Genomic DNA, 25,153 nt, shown 5'->3' on the forward strand with positions numbered 1-25,153 from the left:
ATACACCGAGCTGTGCCTCGATAACTTCGGTGGTTGCGTTACCCTCTCCGATCTCAGGTGTTTTGACAAGTATGGTAGTGATCCACCTGACTAGCTACCACGTGTTTATATGTTAAACTGACGGAAACATCCTCAAATGCATTGATAACATCAGTGGATCCTCAGCTGAAGGTGTACATGAATGGTGTGTGGAGGAAGCTGTGGCCTGGATGTGTCAATGACTTGAAAGGATTTGAAGATGTTGTCCCCGTGATGAAGAAAGTTATTTCTCGGCTTGGCCAATATAACAGGTTTTGATGAGGTGGAAGAAGCCGACATAACACAATGTCTGCAATCACACAGCGAAGAGCTAATCAAGGAAGATCTGAAGAAATGAGAGATGATATTCAATTGATTTGCTTAAATTAAAAAAAAAATACACTCGAGATGTAAATAATGTCTTTTGTCTGGCGATAAATTTTCCCTGGAACCTAACCCCCCCCCCCCCCAATTTACATCAATTCTTATAGGGAAATTGGATTAGCATAAATTCATTTCAGTTAAAGTGACACTTTTCAAGAACGTAACTACAATATTAAACAAGGACTGACTGTAGTCATCTCTCTGGCTGTTATCAGAGAACAACCTCAGTGCTGTCGAGTCTGGCATTTTACTCAGGCCATCTGGCAGGGACTTCAAGCAGTCATCAAACTTCTAGATTGGTCTCCCATCTCTACTCTCTCCTTTCAAAGAAACACTCTGTCTCTCTGTCTCTCTGTCTCTCTGTCTGTCTGTCTCTGTCTGTCTGTCTCTGTCTCTCTTGCTGACTCTGTCTCTCTTTCTGTCTCTGTCTCTCCATCTTGTCTTCAGTTGTCCTACCCTTCTTTCCACCCATGGTACACTGAAACTTGTGGTGAGGCAGTTGTCCTGAAAAAACGTGCCTTCACCTCATGGAAGGCAAATCCAACTGAAGGCAATCTCAGTTCCTTCCACAAAGCTCCGAACAAGTGTGTGTCTATCCCCTTGAGAGTCAGAAAACAACATCTTTCTCATCTCAAGTGTGAACTCTCAAACCTGTCTCCCTCCTCCAAATCATGGTGCTGTCTAGTTACCTCCAACACTGAAGGTGAAGGAGTTTGTTTTCACCCCTCTGTTTGTTACTTGGCGAAATCTTCGATTTGTCAAGTATGTTGGTCTGTTCCGTTTGTTAGTTTGTTTGTTTGTTTGTCTGGTCGTCTACAGCCCAAAGGGCTGGACCAGTCGTTCTTAAATTTTTACACCTGATAGGCAATCCACCTGAGACCGTCTGCGTCCAAACCCCGTCTTAATCGGACTAAACGTCGCGACGTGATGTCACACAACGTGAAAACACATTTTTGGACATGACTCAGTGACCGGAAGGAAGTCGCTACGACTTTCCATGACATTCCATGACATTACAGCTTGGACCACCACACGGAAAGGTCAACTAATTCGCCAAGTGTCATGCCAAGCACGATTTTTCATTTGTCTGTCTGTCTGTCTGTGTGCAGGATATCTCAAAAAGTTGTGGATGGATCCAGATGAAACTTGGTGGGCAGGTTGGGTGTGTGACAAGGACAGACTGATTAGATTTTGGCAAAGATCCGGATCTGACGTCTATAATTTTTTAGTGATTCTTCACCATTGAGAGATATGACTAGAAATGATGTGTGTGTATATATATATATATATATATATATATATATATATATATATATATATATATATATATATATATATATATATATATATATCACAAAAATAATCTGAGCCAACAGAGATTTGCATTACATCTTGAGTACAAAAGGTTTGAGAGCAAAACTCATCAGATGGTGGGATGGGGACCTCTGAATGACCATTCTTAAGTTTTCCAATTGGTGCATTAAGTAGGGGGTGCTGCTTGAATTCCCCCCTCCCATGTCAATTTCAATTACATTTTTGAGTACATCGATCAAGCTGGTGCAACAAGTGTCATTTTGGCACTGTGATTACAGATGTGCCATTCTTAACTGACGAATTTGGTGCAAAACCCATTTAAGAACGGCTTAAAGAGGGTGCTTTTTAGCACATTTAAACCACACCTCAAGTACATCAATGAAACTTTGTGAAAATATTATTTTGACCTTCTTTATGAAGGATCAGTAGTTCTTAAGTGACTGTTTCGGTGTAAAACCCATTAAAGAAGCCACAATGTATGGAGCTAAGGAGAGTGCATTAAAAACACCAGCCTGAATGAGTGTAGGAAAGAGAAGTTCATGAAGACATACGGACCAAAGGAAATGGAAAAAAAATCTACTAGCCAATTTGGATGCAAGTGGACTACCACCTTGCGTAGATGAGCTCAACACTCACATTAAGCGTGCTTCCTTTGTTGCCAACATGTGGGCAAGAGCAGATCAAAATCATATAGAGCATCATCCCACTGAAAAAAATGGCTGGCAGTTAGTTGACGACCATTACAAACCAGTTTGGTTCGAAGGAGAGCAACTTCCCGAAAGCCTTATCCCAGAGACGGAGGAATTAGAAGCAATGGACATGGAAGAGGAGGATGACATGGAAATTGCATCTTCAGATGAAGATGACAGTTCTGACAAGGATGACTAAAATCTTGTAACAGACAGGCAGGCTGAAACTATAATTATACCAATACTAATAAATACTAGTGAACTCATGATTATAGACATATTCACAGTATAGGAATAGAACTTTTGCCTCACAGTATCTGTGTGACTCATCAGCAGTTTTGATGTTTTGTCTTGTAAGTTTTCGTGATAGATTGATATAATTTTAAAATTTAGCATGATATGGATATGGATATCAAAAGGTAGTCATAGTTGACACATGACAAAAGTTTGGTTTCCAAAGAGTATAACCACTTGAACATAGGCATGTTAGTGTCCTGTTGCAACATATAATTGAATACAAATGTTTTACCACAATAGCTACTTAGTGGATGCCCTCTTGCCAAAAGCGTCAAACATTAGACTAGAAAAACTGTTCAATTTTTCAGGATTCATGATGCTTGTTCCATATGCACTGAATGTGTTGGGAAAATGCCATGTCCAATTACTTTTACTGATCACTGATGCTCCTTTTATGTATTGATGCCAGATCTACATGTCACACTTGATTTTATCATCGAAATATATGTAGTTGATAGAAAAGTTAAATTGATAGTTTATTTGTTCTTCTATTCTATCAGAGTCAAATTTTAAGGCATTCTATATGTTTTAAATCTTTCATGTCTTAAAAGTATACATGTTCTTATCATGTTACCAGAGAACATAAATAGGATTTTAACCATAATTTACCATAATTTTCTTTAAATTCAAAATGTAATGCAAAATTAGATATCTGATAAAATCTTACACATTTTACTGGTTTAATTACAAGGAACAATAAAAAAATCGATATGAAATTATCTTTGTTTCACCATGACCTGCTCTCTCGATCTTAATTTCCCAGAAACAGGTATTTATTTGCCTGTGACCCTCTTCTTAAATGGGTTTTGCACCAAAAGGGTCACTTAAGAAATACTGATCCTTCATTGGGAAGGTCAAAAGAATATTTTCACAAAGTTTTATTGATGTACTTGAGATGTGTTTTAAATGTGATAAAAATTGCACCCTCTTTCGGCCGTTATTAAGGCCCTGTCACACCTTGACGATTTAGCCAGCGTATGCCTGACGTATGCAAAATTTGGCTAAAACGCTGGCACACGTCAAATACGTTATGGGTAAGTTTGTATACGTTAAGAGCACGCTGGCATACGTCGTAGTACGCTGGCTTTTTTTTTTCGTAGTACACTGGCGTACGTCTTTGTACGCTGGCATACGTCGTAGTACGCCAAGGTGTTAGACAAATTTTCCATGCTTGAAATTTTTTGACGTATGCCATTGTATGACACACAAGTTCCGCATAATGCTGGCCATAAGTTGTAGGCACGTTATGCGATCGTTGACCCACATCGAGACACGTTACTTGTAAGTTACTCACAAGTCGAAACACGTCGAGGTAATGTTTAGCGCACCCGAAACTTATTTCTAACCTATGAGTAACGTGTTGCAGGCACGTTACGCGATCGTTGACACACGTCGACACACGTTACTTGTACGTTACTCATAAGTCGAAACACGTCAATGTAATGGTTAGCGTCAGTGTTCCAGACTCCCTGTTTTTTTTTTTCTTTTTTTTTCTTCGGTATGACGGTGATGCTGACACTTCTATTTCTAGTGCGGTTATAATATAATATAATTAATAGGTTGCCGATCAACAATTTAAATCATAACCGCACGAGAAATCGAAGTGTTAACATCACCGTCGTACCGAAGAAAAAAAAAGAAAAAAAAACAGGGAGTCTGGAACACTGACGCTAACCATTACCTTGACATGTTTCAACTTATGAGTAACGTACAAGTAACGTGTGTCGACGTGTGTCACCGATCGCGTAACGTGCCTACAACTTATGACCAGCGTATGCGGAACGTGTGTCATATGCCGAGTACGTCGAGAAATTTTCAACATGTTGAAAATTTCTCGACGTACTTGGCGTATGACGATGTATGCCAACGTACTACGACATATGCCAACGTACTATGACGTATGCCAGCGTGCTCTTAACGTATACAAAACTTACCCATAACGTATTCGACATGTGCCAGCTTGGATCGGCAAATTTTTCATACGTCGGCATACGCTGGCTAAAACATCAAGGTGTGACAGCGGCTTGACACTTCGATGTCTAGTGCGGTTATGATTTGAATCGTCGAGCCGCAGCCTATTAATAGTCGTCGGCTATACATGATCGTCGGCGATACGCTGCCGTGCTTTGCATAAGTTAGACTATCGTTGGGCATAGGTTGTGAACGCCGACAACACACTCAGCATTCGTTGGTATAAGTTATCTATGTGTGATTGAAACGTTCTCTGTACATTACTAATACGTTATGCATACCTCCAACACGTTATTATATGCCCAAAACTTAAAAAAAAAAAACATCAATAGTTCAGCGTACGCCAGCGTTTTACATACATTTTGAGACCTTGCCATACGCTGGCTAAAACGTCAAGGTGTGACAGGGCCCTTAAATGGGTTTTGCACCAAATTTGTCACTTAGGATGGCACATTTGTAATCACAGTGCCAAAATGAAACTTTTGGCACCAGTTTGATTGATGTACTCAAAAGTGTAACTTAAACGGACTTTGGGGGGTACTTCAAGCAGCGGCAAGCAGCGGTACTTTAAACTGACTTTGTAAGATCGGCAAGCAGCAGATCTGGATAAAATCATAAGCTGGTCCAACACTTGGAACATGTCTTTCAATCCTGACAAATCCCACACTCACTATGTCTCTCCGAAAAGACCGTCTGGAATCACCCCCACCTCCCCCCTCCATATACTTTCTCAACAATCCTCTTCAAGAAGTCCTTGCATTCAAGCTTCTGGGTTTCACTATCTGCCATGATCCTTCCTGGGAAAGCCACATTTACAAGGTGGCCTCCAAAGCTGGTCGCCGACTGGCATCCTCCGTCGTGCAAAGTCCTTCCTTGGCACACCTGTGGCCCTTACCAAATCCAAATCTTTCATGCGCTGCCTGATGGAATACTGCTCTCCACTCTGGGCTGGTACTCGCACCTCTCACCTTTCTCCGCTTCACTCTGTGGAAACCAAGGTATTTAGGATCGTTGATATCTCCCGTGATGAGGCTGCGTCTTTGGGTCTCTCACTTTCCTGCTGTAGGCAGGTCAGTGGTCTTTCTGTCTTTTACCATGTCGTCTCCGGCCTCCTCCCCCCCCCCCCATATTTATACAGTGCGCTCAAGGTCCGCCAGCAACCCCCTTCTGGTAAAACTACCAAAATCAAGAATCATTGCTCACCTTCACTCTTTCATTCCTCTTTTTCCCAGCCTTTGGAGCAAACTCCCACACTCTCTTCAATCCCACTCTTCCCTCCAGGTCTTCAAAACAGCTGTTCACCACCATATCTTACCTTCCCCCATCCAAAACCATGAGCTTTTCTACCCCCGTTAATCCACCCCAAACCCACCTCCTTCAAATTCCCTGCTTTCCTTCCTGAAAGTCCCTTTTGTGTCCATCTTGTTTACCCCATGTACCCCACCCCATCCCTTCCCCTTCCACAGATCTCATGTCTCTGTTCCCCATTGTTTTGTCCTTCCTTCTCTGCCCCTTTTGTCTCCTGCTTCCTTTCTTGTATGTTCTGTGCTAGCTCTCATACGAGCCTCGACATTCTATACAAAAAAAAATATAGGTTTTCTTTATAAATAAAAAATAAAAAAACCTTTTCTTTTTAAACAGAACAATCTCAAGTATTTTGTTTTTCTGCTTCTGTCCCTTCTATTTTGGCCACAGACCAACTCGTGAACACTTGTATTTTTTGGGCCCTTGTTAAGTTGTATGAATCAAATTTGGTCAGTTACTTTGTTTTGTCATTTCGTACATAATATATAATCAAATTATTTTATGATTAAAGATTGCATTTTTCAAACGTTTTCTTCCTTGAGATGTTTTATATTCTTGGAATGTGACGGAATGTTCCTGAATCCTTAAAAGTCATCATCGTCTTCATTGTCACATGCCAGGTTCCCATTAGTTTCGGGACAGTGGCTCATGAGCCTGTATAATTGGAGCAACCTCTTCATGAATCGATTGGTCAGGCTTTACCAACGACTTGCTGAAACCCTCGCTAAGAGCAGCCACACCAAATGAGAGCAATGCAACAAGGCTTTACCTATTCCATCACCAAGCCATTCCAATTTCTCCAGTTTCTGTATTGTTTTATTATTTCTGCCGAAGTGCTCCATTTTTTGGTTTGGTGACTGAGTTGCCAAATGTCAGACAGTTGGGTGTATCCCAAGGATCTCCATTATATTCCAGTGCTGTAAATGTATCTTGTATCCAATTCCAGTCTTTTACTACCTCTCATGTTCCCATTGGGCTATTATATCATACATCAATAGCTCAGGTGGGTTGACAGGATCACCTAGAGAAATGCACACTCGCCTTTAAGCTCTCCAACTTGGGTTCGAATCTCGGCCCAGCTAGAAACTCATCCAGGTGTTTCACGGTCAAGGTGATTCATCAATGTGTGCCATCCTTTGAATGGATGTTAAACTTGATGTCCTATCTGCCAGCATTAGTTTGTGGACGTTAAAGGTCCTACAGACTAGATCAGGAAGGACGGAAGAATAAGAATAGCTGAGGTAGGACAGGTAAGTTACGAGAACATTGAGCAACAACAAATGTTGCACTACATGCAAGTTGTCAATCTTCCAAATCAATGCAAGTGCAAGTATAGTGATGGATTGTGTTAATGCGTTTGCTCTGTCAGCATCCAAAGACTTTCCACAGTTGGTAAATTGGTTTGAAGTTTCTTCTGTACATTGGCCACTGCAGATTCTTTAAGATTGTGCTTGAACAATATCCACCATACATTGCAGCATGGCAAAGTGCATTGTCATATTGGTTGATGCTTTTGTAGTATTGCACCATTGTCAAGAGTGCAGCATTGTCTAAAGTATCACAATAATACACCTTCGTAAAGCACCGGCTGCTTTACAGTTTGGTTTTAAAAAGCCTCATGCAGGATTGGACGATTCATTTCAAGTTGTGTGTGCTGTCCAAATACTTTGGGTAACATGGCTTATGTTGCTTTGGAATTGTTTCTCGACAGGAACACATGTTATGGAAGGTTCCGGGCGAATGCTGGTGACTGCGGTTGGTGTTAACTCACAGACGGGAATAATCTTCACTCTCCTTGGCACATGTGATATAGAAGAAGATAAGACAAAGAAGAAGAAAGGCAAGTTTGACTTGGGCTGTGGGATCTGCCTATTTCACATGTTATACAACACGAGTTGTAGTGATTGTTGTTGGTCGAGCTGAGCTATTGGCTCCACCAATAAGACGTTTTACTTGTTTTTTTTTTTTCACCTTTCATTTTGGATCTGGCTCGTCTGAACTTGACATTCGAGCTCATATCCAGAAATAATTTCACACAGTTGAACATGTGAAAATGCATCATATGGTGATGTTATGAAGGCACCACATTCATTTATCTGATGTCAAAGTTGTCACATAAAACTTAAATAATTTATGCGAACAAGCAAATAACCCATCATCATGGATGGGTTAATTCCCCCACCTCTACGACGTATGTGGCGTATTTTATTGTGATTTGTACTATTGGATTCCATCAGGTGGTGCTGTTAGGGTTAGGGATAGGTCGGGAGTACATAGAAGTCAAACACACACACTTCTCAAATTACATGATACTGGAAAAACCCGCTCCCTAAGATAGTGGCCGGTGGTGGTGAGGATAAGGATTTTTTTTATTTTATTATAAATAATATACAGTTTTCTAGTTATTTCCAGCAGTGCAGGAGTGCATTAGCAGATATGGTAACTCACCCACTAACTTCTCATGATAATTCCCCACTTTAACGTGAAAATAAAAACCTAGGTTGGAGGTGGACATCCCAACCTCATAGAACATTCCCATGCACACCCAGAGTACAACCACCACTTTTCAACTTAATTTGTCCAGTGGTTTCAGAGTGCATAAAATACAGAGCATGGATGTAAATTGGCCAAGTAGTTTTCAATTATGTAAGGTTTTCATCCAGAGATACAATTATAATACCGTAAACTGCTGGGACTTGTAATACACTCTCCCACTGGGATCGTCGCTACACAATACACATTTTCATAGAGAATTTGCTGACGCTCCGGGGACTGTGCTGATGATCGATCCTGCGAGATTCTGCCGGGAGTAGCCGGTATTTCTGTCTTGTGGATTCCTTCTGTCTTCTCCATTGTGGTGTAAATGTGGGCCCAGACCAAGGATATAGATAATTAAGGAATCCTGATTATTTGTTGTTTCATGAGTACGTATGGTTTGGTTAAGTGGTTTTTCTTGCCATTTATTGCATTCACTTCTTATATTCTTGACCCCGTGTGACCATTACGAGTTCAATGAAATATACCTGGTTTTGGAGTGAATTTGGATCGTTGTAATCAGGAAAGACCATTGAGGATCAATTGACTACAGCAATTAACGCCGTAAATCCAGAGCATACCGCATGTCTCATCGGTTCGCTCAGCCATTAGAGAAGAGACACGTGGTCGTTAGAGTAATGCCCAGCTTATTCGACGGTACAACCGGCATGGTATTGGAGTGGAAAAACCCGCAACCTGGCCTGGGAAGGCTGACCCAGCTGGCTGTTACGGTCACGTTGAAGCGACCCACTGGAATCGCACAAGGCAACTGGAACGACCCGTGCAGCTACAACAGTATGATAGTATGATCATGTGGATGCTCGAGAAACGAGAAATGTTCCCTTGGATGTCAATTTGTTCTCTTAACTTTAAAAGGTCTGCTTGTGAAATTACAGCGTTAGTTTATGGAAGGGATTTAATTTTGTTTCCTGTATATAATTTGTGTAGCTACTTGTACAATCGTGTTACATTACATCAAAACGTAAGTTATGTGATTACACGGATATGTCTGCATCATATGATTTAAACGTAAAGTGGTAATGAGATGAGTGTTGCCAACGTAACACCAACCAGTTACCAAAAAGGATTATATTCAAGAAGATATAGAATGAAAGTAAAGGAATGACGAAGGACAACATTGTGGAGCTGGGTAAACAATTGTGTTCAAAGTAGTCTGGCTATTACAGGTGGGAATAAAGGTGCCTATGAAGTTTAATAAGGTGTTGCTGGGAGTTTTTTTATATGACGACAGGTCAGCATGAGGTTTGATGCAAGATATTTTTGGGAGAGATCTTTATTGCCTGAAAATGGAAATGGGACTTGATGCAGAAACAATGTTCCAACCTGGTTTTCTTTTAGGACAGTGCACAGAAACAGCTCAAAAGACATCGATGGTTGAAAGTCACTATTTGGTCTAGCAGTACACACACTCATGCAGCATAATAGAGCAGCAACCAAAGCAAAATGCAGTACATGATGCATCTGCATACGATGTTCTTCACGACCGTATTTAACATGTCCTTGACGGTGGAAATGACTCCAACTGCCTCATGCAAAATGACACAATCTTTGTCCGACAAGCCGGTTGGTTCAGAAATAACACCGCTTTGTCATCATTGTCATTCAAACGAACTACTGTACCAGTTTCATTATCATGACACCTTGCAGACACTTTGCGGATCCCCAGCACATTGTGAATGATATGGTGTGCTGAACCATGTCTGATGTTCAATTCGGAGACCACTTCATCCAGTGTAATGCGACGGTTTTCTCTTTGCAAGCGCTCAACTCCTGTAACCATTTCTGGTGTGTCGGCTGTGTGAGGCTCGCCCGAGCGAGCAGCGTCGGCCACACTGGACACTCCACTTTTAAACCTCCTGTCCCAGTCGTACACCTGCTGCAGAGATAAACATGCGTCACCATATTGCAACTTCATTCTGCGATGGATTTCACTGGGATTCACATCTTCACTTCCCAAGAAACGGATGATAGAACTTTGCTCCTCCCAGGTGCATGCTTCTAAGGGAGCCGCCATCTTGGAACTGCTCCACTGCTCTACTGACATCATACGCTCAATGTTGCCAGATCTAAAACGGGCAAAACATGACTTTTACCAATAGATATAACATATGCCCTCTGCAACTACACACATTACATTCTTGAATTTATATTGCCATTTTAAGGTTACTTATTGACTGGCCCTCATATATATATATATATATATATATATATATATATATATATATATATATATATATATATATATATATATATATATATATATATATATATATAGACCAGTGATACCATTGGTTGTTTTTTTTTCATCCAGCTCTACCGGTATGGAAAGGGTTTACGATCCTGTCATGCCTAATGGCATATGGAGCCTCTTGAGGAACTTGTGCCACTTTCATATGACTTGGGCCCACTGATTGATCACCGTCCAGGTGGTTTCTACCTCCCTCCACCATGTAACACCAGGTCTTTTGGTCGTCCAACCCTCCTCCGACCTTCAGGCTTCCAGAATATTGCTCTTTTTGTGATGTGTAAAGACGATGACTGAAAATTCATTGCATTGGAAGCCATAAGTCGTGCAAACCTAATTGTGTAAAAGTCCATTTTTAACCACTGAGCCACTTATTGTGCCAAGAGGCTTTTATCGGTTGTGTGGGGGCTTAGAATGCACTAACAGCCGGATGAGGATGTCATCATTCCTATAATGAAATGTTGTATTTCAGGAAATCTGTTGTATATTCGTCCTTGAACTATTGACAGATACCATGTAATAATGTGTTGTAATGACATTAATCAAATTCTGATTTGGCTGCTTGGCACTTCTGAATGATGACACGTGATGCAGAGGTTCCGTGTTTAAATTTTTTTTCTCTGTGTGAGATTGAGGCTCATGGAATTGTGATGCTCACGGTACTGTTGATTTGTCTATCGTCTTATGCCATTGTATTTCATGTAAAAGTCTACTTATGTCGCCTAATGTTCTTGTCCTGTGATATGTGCAAGTTCCTACTTGAGCCTTGCATCACTGACCCACATTGTTTAAAAATAATAATAATAATAATCATACCAATTTATAACAGAGATTATTTTTGAATAAAAAGGTGTATACTTGGAAGACGGTGAATCCAAGGCACTTACTTCCTAAATAACATCTGCTACCAGCTCCCATGCTCATTGGGGTCCAGTTGAACTATCCATTTATTTATTTATTTATTTATTATTTACCCTGCATGCAAATTCGGGTTAAGTAATTGGTTCTCTCTTGTTGCCTGTCTGTTGACATCAATCTATGATCAAGGAACTTCAGGCTTAATTTGGATTTAATTTTATATTTTGAACACTGTAAAACATGAATCTGAACACAAACCTGCAGTTTAGCAAGACAGTAAAACCGCAACTTTTGTCGATTGTGAATCTGAAAAAACAGTTATTTGTGTTTTTATATGTATACCTTTCCTACTTTTGTGGTCCCTGTGTTCCAGCTACTCACATGTTTTGCAGGCATAAACCATCCCCTCCCACCCACGGACCTCCATTATTGTTGGTATTGCCAACTCTGCACAGGCAGTGGGTGGGGGGGGGGGGGTGGTGGAGGAGGAGGAGGAGAGTGGAATTAGATTATAGATGGGTTATGATGTGGGAAGGGGGAGATTGCTTGGTTTCTTGCATAATTATAGCGAACGCAGTGAGCTTCATACTTAACGCGTGCACATGAGAGAATAGGAAACAACAACAACAACAACAACAACAACAACAACAACACAATACCCCTAGCTATTTGGAATCCGTGTCGTTGGATATGACCTTTTGCTTCCGGTTGTTTTTAAACGCTGTGCGGTGTATAAACACGATTGGGTTTTATTTCTATCTTGTGAATATTACTTAACGCGTGCACATGAGAGAATAGGAAACAACAAAAACAACACAATACCCTGGCCATTGTGAATCGGTGTCATTGGCTATGACCCTTTTGCTTCCGTTTTTTTTTTGTTTGTTTTTTTTTTTGTTTCTGGTTTTTGTCATGGGGAATGATGCATGCCGGGAGATAAAGGCATCGTCGGAGACATGAAAGACCCAAATATCAGACATGGTGTATATTTCCTCCACTGATTTTAATAAAGATATCTTGCGCATCATCAAAAAATAATTTTTAATCGTGATTTACGTTATTTGATCACTGATCCCGAATCCAGGCCGAAGTAACCGGAAATTGCGTATACAGTTGTGAACAAGTTATAGGTAAAGTCAGAAGCGAATGTCAGAAGAATTCTACGTTCAATCTAGAATTAATTTTTTAGATGAGATCCTGTTCTAGGTGGTGTAGTTGTCGTTGTGAAGGTATTGTTGAGGTAGTATTAATTTTTTTAGATGAGATCCTGTTCGAGGCAGTGTAGTTGTCGTTGTGAAGGTAATGTTGAGGTAGTATTTATTTTTTTTAGATGAGATCCTGTTCTTGGCGGTGTAGTTGTTATTGTGAAGGTAATGTTGAGGTAATATTAATTTTTTTAGATGAGATCCTGTTCTAGGCGGTGTAGTTGTTGTTGTGAAGGTAATGTTGAGGTAATATTTATTTTTTCAGATGAGATCCTGTTCTAGGTGGTGTAGTTGTTGTGAAGGTAATGTTGAGGTAATATTAATTTTTTCGAATGAGATCCTGTTCTAGGTGGTGTAGTTGTCGTTGTGAAGGTAATGTTGAGGATTCTTTTTTTTTTCAGATGAGATCCTGTTCTAGGCGGTGTAGTTGTTGTTGTGAAGGTAATTGTGAGTAAAATTTTTTTTCAGATGAGATCCTGTTCTAGGCGGTGTAGTTGTTGTTGTGAAAGTAATGTTGAGGTAATATATATATTTTTTTAGATGAGATCCTGTTCTAGGCGGTGTAGTTGTCGTTGTGAAGGTAATGTTGAGGAAAAATTTTTTCAGATGAGATCCTGTTCTAGGTGGTGTAGTTGTTGTTGTGAAGGTAATGTTGAGGTAATATTTATTTTTGCAGATGAGATCCTGTTCTAGGCGGTGTAGTTGTTGTTGTGAAGGTAATGTTGAGGTAATATTTATTTTTGCAGATGAGATCCTGTTCTCGGCGGTGTAGTTGTTGTGAAGGTAATGTAAAGGTAATATTTATTTTTTCATAGCAAAAAGACTTTAATTTGATATATTTAAGAAGCGAATGTAAGAAGAATTCTACATTCGCTTCTAGGCTTTGCCTATTCCATATTATTATCATTATATTATTGTTTAGTTTTAAGTCTCATGATTCCCTTTGTCACGCACACAATTAAAATGTAATATATGGTGTAAATCTTGTGCCAATCAGCGAGGCTGGTTCATGGTTGGTAAAAATGAACTTTTATTTTGGATCTAAAGGCACTGTCACACCTTGATTTAGCCAGCAATGGCAACGTATAAAAATATATGTAAAACGTTGGCATACGCTGAAATGTTTTTTTTTTTTTTTAAGTTTTGGTCGTATTCATAACGTGTTGGTCGTATGCATAACATATTAGTAACGGGCACAGAACGTTTCGTTGTCTTATAGATAACTTATACCAACGAATGCTTAGCCTGTTGTCGGCGTTCACAACCTATGCCCAACGATAGTTTAACTTCGGCATAGCGCGCTGCACGTATCGCCGACGAACTCGTGGTGTAGCCTGTTAAAAACTTGCTGCACGCCGATTTAAATCACAACTGCCTGAAAATTGGAAGTGTCAACCACGCAGTCACACCTTGACGATTTAGCCAGCGTATGCCGACCTATGAAAAATTTGCCGAACCAAGCTGGCACATGTCGAATACGTTATGGGTAAGTTGTGTATACGTTAAGAGCATGCTGAAACACGATGAAGTACGCTGTCATATTTCGTCGTACGTCTCATACGTCGTGAAATTTCAAGCATGCTGAAAATTTTACAACGTACTCGCCGTATGGCTCACACGTTCCGCTACGCTGGGAATAAGTTGTAGGCACATTATGCGATCGTTGACACACGTCGACACAAGTTCCTTGTAAGTTACTCATAAGTTGAAACACGCCGAGGTAATGTTTCACATACCCGAAACTTATTTTCTTCGTCAAGGCACATTTTCTTTTTTTCTCCTTGGCTCCGTCCGTCCGTGAAGGCATGTGACGAAATCTCTGAAGTTGTTGTTGTTGTTGTTGTTGTTGTTGTTGTTGTTGTTGTTGTTGTTTTTTAATTAATATTTTTTTAGTCAATCACGAATTTTAAAATATATTCGGACATTTGCTTTTAAGTTTCGACGTCGACGTGACAATATCCTCAAACAGAAAATATTCACAGAGGAGGAACTAAGAATAAGACATGAGCAAACTGAAGAGGCAATCGGACGTGACGTAACGGCACGTGACAAAATATCGGAAGTTATTGTTTGTTGTTTTTTTTTTAAGGCTGCCAATACGCCATTATACGGAAGCTGTAAATTAGAAACACGTTCAGTAAGTTCTGTGGTCGTCCGGAAGACGTCAATCAAATACGTCTACATACGTCAATATGCGTTTGAGGTACGTTACACATAGGTTCCAAGCACGTTACTCATAGGTTAGAAATAAGTTTTGGGTACGCTAAGCATTACCTCGAGGTGTTTCGACTTATGAGTAACTTACAAGTAACGTGCCTCGACGTGTGTCAACGATCGCATAACGTGCCTCGACGTGTGTCAACGATCGTGTAACGTGCCTACAACACGTTACTCATAGGTTATAAATAAGTTTCGGGTACGCTAATCATTACCTCGACGTGTTTTGACTTATGAGTAACTTACAAGTAATGTGTGTCGACATGTGTCAACGATCGCATAACGTGCCTACAACTTATGGCCAGCGTAGCGGAACGTGTGAGTCATACGCCGGCATACGTCGTAAAATTTCAAGCATGCTAAAATTTGAGGACAACCGCAAAGTACAACGATGAAAGCCAGCGTACTATGACGTATGGCAGTGTTTTTCAGCATGCTCTTAGAGTATACAAAACTTACCCATAACGTATTCGACGTGTGCCAGTGTTTTAGACAAATTTTTCATAAGTCTGCATACGCTGGCTAAATCGTCAAGGTGTGACAGGGCCTTAAAATAAAATGAAATTCCAACACAAGGACTATGGTGCCAGGACGTTTATAATTAGAAGAGCAGCATGGAGGTACTATAATTAGAAGAGCTACAGGTACCATGTAAACCTGTACTAACCTGTTCCATGGTCGGGTTGTCGGTGACTAAACCGTCTCCCCCACCAGGTTTTGTGGTGAGGGGGGTGTTTGGATATGGACACCCAGCAGGATTAAAAACAAAACCTGTCAAAGGGCGGAGGAGCTCCTTGTGAGCCAACGGCCATCCATATCTAGTGCCCAACTGTGTCTGCAGACGTCCTCCTGCAGTTGGGTTACTTCTTATTAGGAGGTTGGTGGCAGGATTTGCACTCCGGCCACCGTAAAACCCTTCATTCCGCAAAACGTAAAAACGCAAAAAAATCTGAAAACCCACTCCGTGGGAGTACCTCTTGTGCAGCTTCCCTTCGCAGGGCAGCTCACCGGATGACGGGATTGGGGCAAAGCCTTCGGGACCCCCAATCTTTGATCGGAGGGAAACCACGGGGTAACATCCCTGGGTCAGATTGCGGGAGAGTGTCGGAGTGGTGCTGAGGTGTCGTCCACCAGACGGCGGTCTCCTTGGGTTAACCTGAGGCGGTCCCTTCGGGTGGGTGCCTGGAATGTCCTATCCCTAAGAGAGGATGATCACCTGTCTCTGTTATCATCTGAGCTCAAGCGTTTGGACATCGGGATTGCAGCTCTCTCTGAGGTTCGGAGACCGGATTGCGGCGAGATAATGGTGGGTGGTTACACCTACTATTGGTCTGGTCGCTCTGATGGTTACCATACCCAAGGAGTTGCTGTAGCTGTGTCCAATAAGCTGACCCCAATGATAATTGAGGTAACACCGGTCAACGAGCGTATTATGAGATTAAGGATTCGTCACTCCTTAGGTGTCATTTCCCTGGTCTCTGTTTATGCTCCGACTGAGGCGAGTGATCTCACCGTGAAGGATGCATTCTACGCCACACTCGAGTCTGTGGTTGATCAGTGCCCCAGACGAGATACACTTCTAGTCTTGGGGGATTTCAATGCATCGACTGGAACTGATAGGGATGGTTATGAGGTGTGTGTTGGTCCCCATGGGTCAGGAACTATGAACCAGAATAGCACTAAGTTCCTTGACTTTGCAAGAAGTCATGGACTTAGGGTGGCTGGTTCATGGTTTCAGCGCCCAGAAGCTCATCGCTGGACTTGGTATTCCAACGCTGGCGGTGTGGCAAAGGAGATTGACCATGTCCTCATTGACGGTCGTTGGAGGCTGATCCAGAACTGCAGGGTCTACCGGAGTGCTCAGTTCCTCAATACTGACCACAGGCTTGTTGTAGCAACTCTAAAGCTGCACCTTAAATCCTGGAGAATGGTACCATCCCAGCCGAGGCTGGATGTTGCCAAGCTCAGGGATGAGAGAGTAGCTGAGGAGTTTGCGAACAGGCTGAGTGGACACTTGGGGGGTCTGGGTGCTTTGGGGGGTCCTGAAGAGTTGTGGAGCGCCTTCAAGACCACCGTCCTTGATGTTGCCGGTGGATGTCTTGGAACTCACCGCAGGGCAAAGAAGAATTTTGTCTCTCGAGGGACACTGGATACCATTGACCAGAGTCGCAGGGCCAGGCTGAATGTCAGAGCTGAGCTGTTCAGGGAGCTGAGGCGTAAAACTGTACGTGCACTGAGGGTGGACAAGGAGGCCTATGTACGAGGAATCTGTGAGGGGGTAGAGCATCACCTGTGGACAGGTGATTCTCGTCCCGCTTACAGGGGAATTCGCGCATTACGTTCATCCAAGCCCATCCCTCGGAGCACTGCAGTTCGAGCAGAGAGTGGTAGACTCTTGACAGAGGAGTCTGAAGTGAAGGCCCGCTGGGCCGGTTACTTTGAGCGGTTGTACCAGGCTGATCCCCCAGCTGTCGAGTTGGACGTCAAGGGTGTTACAATCCCTGTTGCTGACCCTCGAATCAATTGTGGTCCACCTTCGCTTGTGGAAACACGGGCTGCGGTGAACCAGTTGAAACGGGGCAAAGCTCCAGGGATCTGTGGCATCCATGCCGAACTTCTCAAGGCTGGTGGAAATGCTGCACTCGTGTCGTTGCATGCAGTTTTGTGCTCTGCCTGGAACACAGGCATCATCCCAACTGACTGGAAGAGGGGCCTTGTTGTCCCTCTCTGGAAAGGGAAGGGTGATCGCCAAGACTGCAACAACTACCGAGGGGTGACGCTGCTCTGAGTGCCGGGCAAGGTCTTTGCTCGGATAATTCTTGATAGGGTTCGCCACCATCTGCTTGAGCACCAGCGTCCAGAGCAGTCAGGCTTTACACCAAAGAGGTCAACGATTGACCGTATCCTTGCCCTTCGTGTCCTCACCGAACGCAGACGAGAGTTTCGGCAGGGGCTGCTTGCAGCCTATGTTGATCTCTGTAAAGCGTTCGATTCAGTGAATCGGGATGTCCTCTGGAGGATTCTTGGTCTTCGTGGGGTGCCACCAAAACTGATCGATCTGATGTCTGAACTCTACTCTGGTACTGAGAGTGCTGTGAAGTGTGGTGGTACCACCTCTGACTTATTTCCAGTTGTTACTGGAGTTCGTCAGGGATGTGTACTTGCCCCCACACTTTTCAGCACTTGTATGGACTGGATTTTAGGGAGGATGTCGGAGAGATCAAGTTGCGGTGCATCGTTTGGGAATGTCAAGATCTCGGACCTTGATTTTGCAGACGATGCAGTCATCTTTGCGGAGACATTTGACATCCTTTTGGGGGCCCTCGAGGTGCTGAATGAGGAGTCGGAGCCGCTGGGATTACGGGTTTCTTGGGTCAAAACTAAGATCCAGGCTTTCGGTGACATCTTGGATGCTGCTGTCCTGTCTGTGTCTGTTTGTGGTGAGGATGTTGAGGTCGTGGAGAGATTAACTTACCTTGGCAGTGATATTCATGTCTCTGCTGGCTGCGAGTCAGAGGTCAATAGATGTCTGGGTCGGGCCTGGGGAGTCATGGATTCACTGGATCATGGGGTGTGGCGCTGCCGGTACCTGTGCGGGAGGACGAAAGTCCGAGTCTTCAGGTCCTTGGTACTTCCAGTCTTGCTCTATGGGTGCGAGACTTGGACTCTGACCAAGGATCTGAGACGGAGACTTAATTCCTTTGGTACCAGGTGTCTTCGGAGAATCCTTGGCTATCGCTGGTCGGATTTTGTGTCCAACGAGCGGTTGCTGAGAGAGACTCGGATGAGATTTGTTACCTCCATAGTCCGTGAGCGTCAGTTGCGGCTGTATGGACATGTGGCTCGTTTTCCTGACGCTGATCCTGCTTACCAGATTCTCTCAGCGAGGGAGTCTCATGAGTGGAGGAGGCCAGTGGGCCGACCACGTGCCTCATGGTTGCAGCAGGTTGACCATCATCTCAAGGAGATGGGGATGGGCCTGGCATCTGCCTGGGGGATGGCCAGACGGAGGCCCCTGGAGTACTGGCGGAAAGTGGACGCAGCGACGCGCTGTTCTGGCACATGCTCCCATACCTGACCTGACATGGAGCATGATACGATTTTTGTGGGCTGAAGGTATACCGGAGGTAGAAATCTATCTCAGTTTTTCAGCACAATATGGGAACAGTGCTTTACCACAGTGGAATGTGTATGATTGGATTACCATGTTCAAAAATGGTCGCACAAGTGTCACTAATGATTAACAATTTGGGCGCCGATCCACATCCACAACAGAAGAAAACATTGAACGAGTCCGCGTCACGATTCTGGATAACCGACGGTCGACTCTTGACAAAGTGGCACAACATCTGAACATCAGTCATGGTTCTGCACATTAAATCAACAAGAACCGATTTGGCTTTCATAAAGTTTCTGCAAGATGGGTTCCATAACAACTCACAGAAGAGCACAAGCGCAACTGTGTGACAATCTGTCAAGCCTTTTGAACCGCTTTCATCATGAAAGAAATGCTTTTTGGACACACATTGTCACTGGAGTTGAGACATGGATCCACAATTATGAGCCAGAGAGCAAACATCAGAGTATGGAGTGCAAACATCTGACATCACCAGTCAAAAATAAGTTCAAAAGGCAACCATCGGCCAGAAAAATGATGTTCACACTTTTCTGGGACTCACAAGGCCCAATTTTGGAACACTATCATGAGGAGGGCACAACGGTAAACGGTGTCCATTATTGTGAAATGCTCCGGGACCAATTGAAACCAGCTATTCGATGGAAATGCTGAGGGCTTCCGTCAAAAGGTGTAACATTGTTGCATGACAATGCCCGTCCACACACTGCCGCCCATACTGTGGAGATCCTCCAGCAATTGAACGTTGAGGTGTTGGAGCATCCTCCGTACTGTCCTGACCTGGCCCCTTCAGACTTTCACCTGTTTGGTCCACTCAAAGATGCTTTAGGAGGCCGCCGCTTTTCCAGTGACCAGCAAGTGAAATAAGCGGTGCACGTATGTCCCGTCACTCAGCCAAAAAATATTTTCTGAGGGCATACAGAAGCTTATGAACCAATGGACGAAGTGTGATGAAAAAGAGGGGGACTATGTGGAAAAACGATGCTCTTGTACCTGCTCAATTGTAGTTTTATTATTTAATGAAAAATATTTTTTAGATACCATTTGACTCACCCTCGTAGCAAACCTTTTGGAATTGTTTACATTATTTTTCCAAATATAGTTTACAGTATATTTTACAGTACATCCCGAAACCAGTAAGTTTCCGTTCCAAACAGGAAATTTAATGTTTTAAGGACATCATAAAGGACACAAACAACAGGCACGTATAACTAATTTGTGTTAAATAAGGTTGTCTGAAGGATGGTACATCAACGGTGGTAAACCTCTGAAAAGGTTTTTCTGTAGCCTTTAAAACTTTTATTTAATTTAAATTGAATTATATACTTGAACACTGGAGAACACAAATTGCCTTCTTGTCACTTCCAAAACCTTCCAGTTCAGCTGTACTTGGACAAAATATTACACCATTTTCAGCCATCACGACCAATCAAATGTGCCACTCGTACTGTCAGTGTCGTGGAATATCAAGATTCCAGGATGACCTCTCACAGACGAATTAAAGTATATAATCAAAATCTGCCTTCGGATTTGAGGATCAGATCTCGTGGACTAATATGTTTCAATCTGGAGTCAAATCTAAAAATTTAACGAAATTAGCGATTCTTTTAACTCAGTGTGTTTATTTAAGCGAGGCTGTCATCCCTGCTTATGCAATGTCATCTTGATCCATACCTCCATAGGATAGGGTGTCACTACTCGGACCTGCAATACTTGTAGGAAACCCAAAGATTTAAATCGTGTGTTTTTTAAAATTCCCTCTATATGACGGACCCAGATGGCATCTATTTCAAAGTATTAATGAGGTGGGAATTGGCATGTCAGATCTGCCAAACATTTTCGGCCATTTGAACCAAAAGCATTCCTGACTTTGCAAGGCGATTCTGAGATTTTTAAAAGAGAGTGGGAAATACATATCGTATTATGGATTACCTAAAGGCTCCTTCGTTCACCGCTGTTAAGTCTGGGCACGTGGCATAAAAAGAGCCTCGCAGCTCGGTAAACGCCATAAAACTTAAAAAGAAGAATAGTAATAAGATTCCTCGTTCTCCATATTCAACAAAGCGACGGGTGGTATTTTGAGAGACCCCTGCGTTGCGGCCCCATGGTGTTCACACACGTCCTTATGATTCCGCAGTGCTGAGTGAGCGACGTAGTGAGATGACGTAAATGACGAGGTATTAGGTACGCAGTCCAGTCACATGCGTTACCCCCACGCTATGGTACGCAGTTCACTCTGCTTGCACTGTCACTGCTAAATAGAACAAAAAATACATCCTATTCTCCTTTGTAATAACTGGTTGATGGATCAAAGTACAAAATGCGGTGTCGTGCGGTGCCTTGGTGCCACCTGGTGTGATTTTGTTTTTTTTTTTGTTTTTAACACGACCGCATTGTTTCCCCCTTTTGTGCAATATGCTTTAATTTCATTTTGTTGGGAGCTTGGAGCGATGCTATCTTCTATATAAAAGTGAATAAGACATTGTTTCTTTGTAACGCCACTCCTCTGAGCTCCCAAGGTTAATCATGACGAAACTTTATTGGATCACATTTTTTACCATGATACACTTTACTTGGGGTTTTAAACAGTCATTTTCTCACAATTCATAACTTATCAGCACACGAGCCACCACCTGTCGTGTGGAATGTGTGGGAGTAGGGAGGGGGAAGGGGTTGGAGAAAGGAGGGCAATGTGTGGGGTGGGCTTCAACATCAAATCGCCGCCATTTTGTTCACTCCGTGGAGCTCTTTTGGAAGGCTCGCAATTTCTTACACCCGCACGGCTTTATCTTAACTCTAATTCGATATCCAATTTCAATTTTCATGGTCGATAACATGGTTTAAGACTCGGTTGCAAAAAAAACAGGAAGAAAATTGGAGGAAAAATTCGTGTTTTTAAGAAGACACAAATGCATTTTTAGTGAAATTAAGGCTTGCAATATAAAGTACATTCAGACTCCCTCATGGCTTTCTCATAACTATAATTCAATATCTGATTTCATTTTTTTTATAGTCGTTTAGATGGTTTAAGACTCAGTTGCAGAAAAAGGTGAGAAAATCGGATGAATATTGGCATTTTTAGACAGAAATGCATTCTAATTGCAGTTTTGAATGTATCTGGTCGGACACGATGTGGGGAGGAAAGGAGCGAGGGGGAGGAGGGAAGCAAGGGGAAGTAGAAAAGGAAGGGTAGGGTTTCCTGCTTGGGAAAATTGAAGTGAGGGATCAAACTGCAGTCTAATTATATTTTTTCATCTTCCTTGTGTATATATATATATATATATATATATATATATATATATATATATATATATATATATATATATATATATATATATATATATATATATATGCGAAATGCCGTTATATGTATACCATTGAGTAGACAAAAGGATGGTTCCTCAGTGTGTGACACCAACTGTCAAACATGGAGGAGGAAGCGTGATGATCTGGGGCTCTTTTGCTGGATCCAGAGTCGGCAACTTGCACAGAGTACTGGCACCCTGAACCAAAAGGGCCACCACAGCATTTTGCAGCACCACACAATACCCTGTGGTCTAAGCCTAGTTGGTCAGGGGTTCATCCTACAGCAAGATAACGACCCAAAACATACCTCCAGACTATGTCAGAACTACCTCAGAAGAAAAGAACAAGATGGTAGGTTTCAAATCATGGAATGGCCAGCACAGTCTCCAGACTTAAACCCCATCGAGCTGGTTTGGGATGAACTGGACAGAAGGGTGAAAGAAAAGCAACCTACAAGTGCAACACATTTGTGGGAATTTCTGCAACAGTGTTGGGAAGAACTTTCCGAACAATATTTGATTTATATTGTCGAAAGAATGCCACAAGTTTGTTTGGCTGTTATATCTGCAAAAGGAGGCTACTTTGATGAGTCAAAAATTTAGATTAAATTTTGTTCAACAAAACGATTCCATGATTTCTTTTTTATCTGCAATTGTTTATTTGTTCTACGCTTTAATTTCAGAGTACATTGAAACATTAAACTGCTTAAATTTCAGTAAAAACTGGAAAAATGGGGGTGTTTAAAACTTTTGACCGGTAGTGTACATAGATATATATCGACATACAGAGACAGAGAAAGAGTTTATTTCAGGTGAGTAATAATTCTTTTCCAACTATATAATTAAACAATACTTCGAAACACTGTACGTAATAAGTTGAATATGTGGACCAACGATGGAATCCAATATTTATCGATAACATTTTGTTTTAAGGAATTTTAAATTTGTGAAGTGAAGTATATTCGATGCTTTCAAGTTTAAAAATGACAGAAGTAAGTCAGTCAAGGCAGGTTCTCCCCCCTCTCAACTCGAGTCAAGTCAATCAATTCAATCCTCCCAAGTCAATCAAGCCGAGGCAAAAGTATGTCACTCCACACACACCCTCTCCCACCCCTCATCCCCTACCTCCCTCCTCTCCACATTCCCTCTCTCACCTCTCGTGAGTGAAGCATCAGATATGAAGATGGGCAGTCCAAATGTCATGCATGTCTTTGCCCGTGGGTTCCCCACGGGTGCCCCATGGTCTCCATAAATGAATGTCAGTGTGTGTCCGTCTGTCCATCCGTCAGTCAGTCGGTCGGTCAGTCAGTCCGTCCATCCATCTCCATAACTCCAAAGCCATGAAATCTAGTGGCCCCAAACTTTGCATGTTTCCCAGGGAAACTCCAAGGTCGTGCATGAGTGAAATTTTGGTGTTTGGGTTAATTTAAACACCCCTTTTGAAGATAATTAACGGCCTTATTTAATTATCCTTTATCAAGGCTCATCTTTGGTCACCTCGCTGCCCCTCGTTGGGGTCTTGATTCACCATTTTTATCTTGCCAAAACGAAGTTTTGCAAGATATGTTAGTCAGTTTGTATATTTTTTTTATCTTGCCAAAACGAAGTTTTTGCAAGATATGTTAGTCAGCTTGTATGTTTTTTTTTTTTTTTTTTGTCTGTAATCACGTATAAAAAATTCTGCAGAGCACAGTTTTCATCGGAAACTTTTGTAACTCCGCATATCAGAGGCCTATAGAGGTCCCTTTCAGTGCACAAAATTTTGAAGGTCAAGGTCACTTTGTCGCAAATCAGGGGAGTCGACGAAACCCTTATTTTTTTGAGTAATTTTGATCGGATCGTCTTCAAACTTCATGGAAATATAGTTCATGGTCTGGCGCTCAGCTGATTAATTTTTGATGGCGATTGGCCTTGACCTTCATGGTTAGCGCCTCAGGTCAAACATATTTGACCCCAAGGTCAAATTTTCAAGTTTTAGGAACCATATCGTGTAGTACCTCAAATTGAACACCTCGATGAGTGCTTTCTAGATATGTCAAGCTTGAGACATTATGACGTCATTTGGTGACGTTATGAGGCAAAAGCATATTTTTCATGGTTACTCTGTAGAACGATTCTCATCGGAATCTCTCGTAGGCAGATATTCCTCAAGGAGTCGCTCCTGGTGGATAGCAGCTCTGTTCACCTCAGTGTGACCTTAAAGAAGTCACACGTGGTCACCTTTTGGCAAGATATGGGTCACCCTGCGGGTGACATTGGTTTATTTTTTTTTTGGCCTGCTCAACAATGCCTTGACATGGAATAGGTCGTAACGGTTTAACGATAAAGTTGTTGATGCCAGATTGTATCAAAACCTCAAGACATGTCCAGAGAGACCTCCCTGATCTCGTGTCTGATATTGAGGGCCTCCACCATTGTTGTGAAAGTAGAAGCAGCATGCCTTTGGTAGATTGACTCAGTCTGAATCTGAATTGATGATCTGAGATGAGGCTTTTGGGGAAATGGAATGATTTTTATGTCAACTGTGATGATGGATTCCATGACTTTGCTGAAGATTGGAAGTATAGTAAGCGAATTGAGCTGTAGTTAAGGGGATCCGTTTTTGCCCGTTTTTATGTAATGCTGTGATGTTGGCTGATTTCCATTTTGGCATT

General features: G+C 42.2%; 1 protein-coding gene across 8 annotated transcripts in view; it reads left to right on the forward strand.

The window, feature by feature from the left end:
- The window catches only part of LOC147018977 (plasma membrane calcium-transporting ATPase 3-like), a 330,377-nt gene that overhangs the window by 212,788 nt on the left and 92,436 nt on the right, over nucleotides 1–25,153 (forward strand). For all 8 annotated transcript variants that reach the window (XR_015062602.1, XM_085899110.1, XM_085899109.1 and 5 more), the window contains one exon: nucleotides 7,690–7,818. Coding sequence is in view for 7 of the 8 variants with exons in the window: in XM_085899110.1 (XP_085755236.1) it covers nucleotides 7,690–7,818 (129 nt within the window). In the remaining variant the exon portion in view is untranslated. The remainder of the gene's footprint in view (nucleotides 1–7,689; nucleotides 7,819–25,153) is intronic.

Source organism: Eptatretus burgeri, chromosome 10 (genome assembly GCF_056783735.1).
Source record: "Eptatretus burgeri isolate ZD-2024b chromosome 10, Ebu_testis_v1, whole genome shotgun sequence".
NCBI classification, from domain to species: Eukaryota; Metazoa; Chordata; class Myxini; order Myxiniformes; family Myxinidae; genus Eptatretus; species Eptatretus burgeri.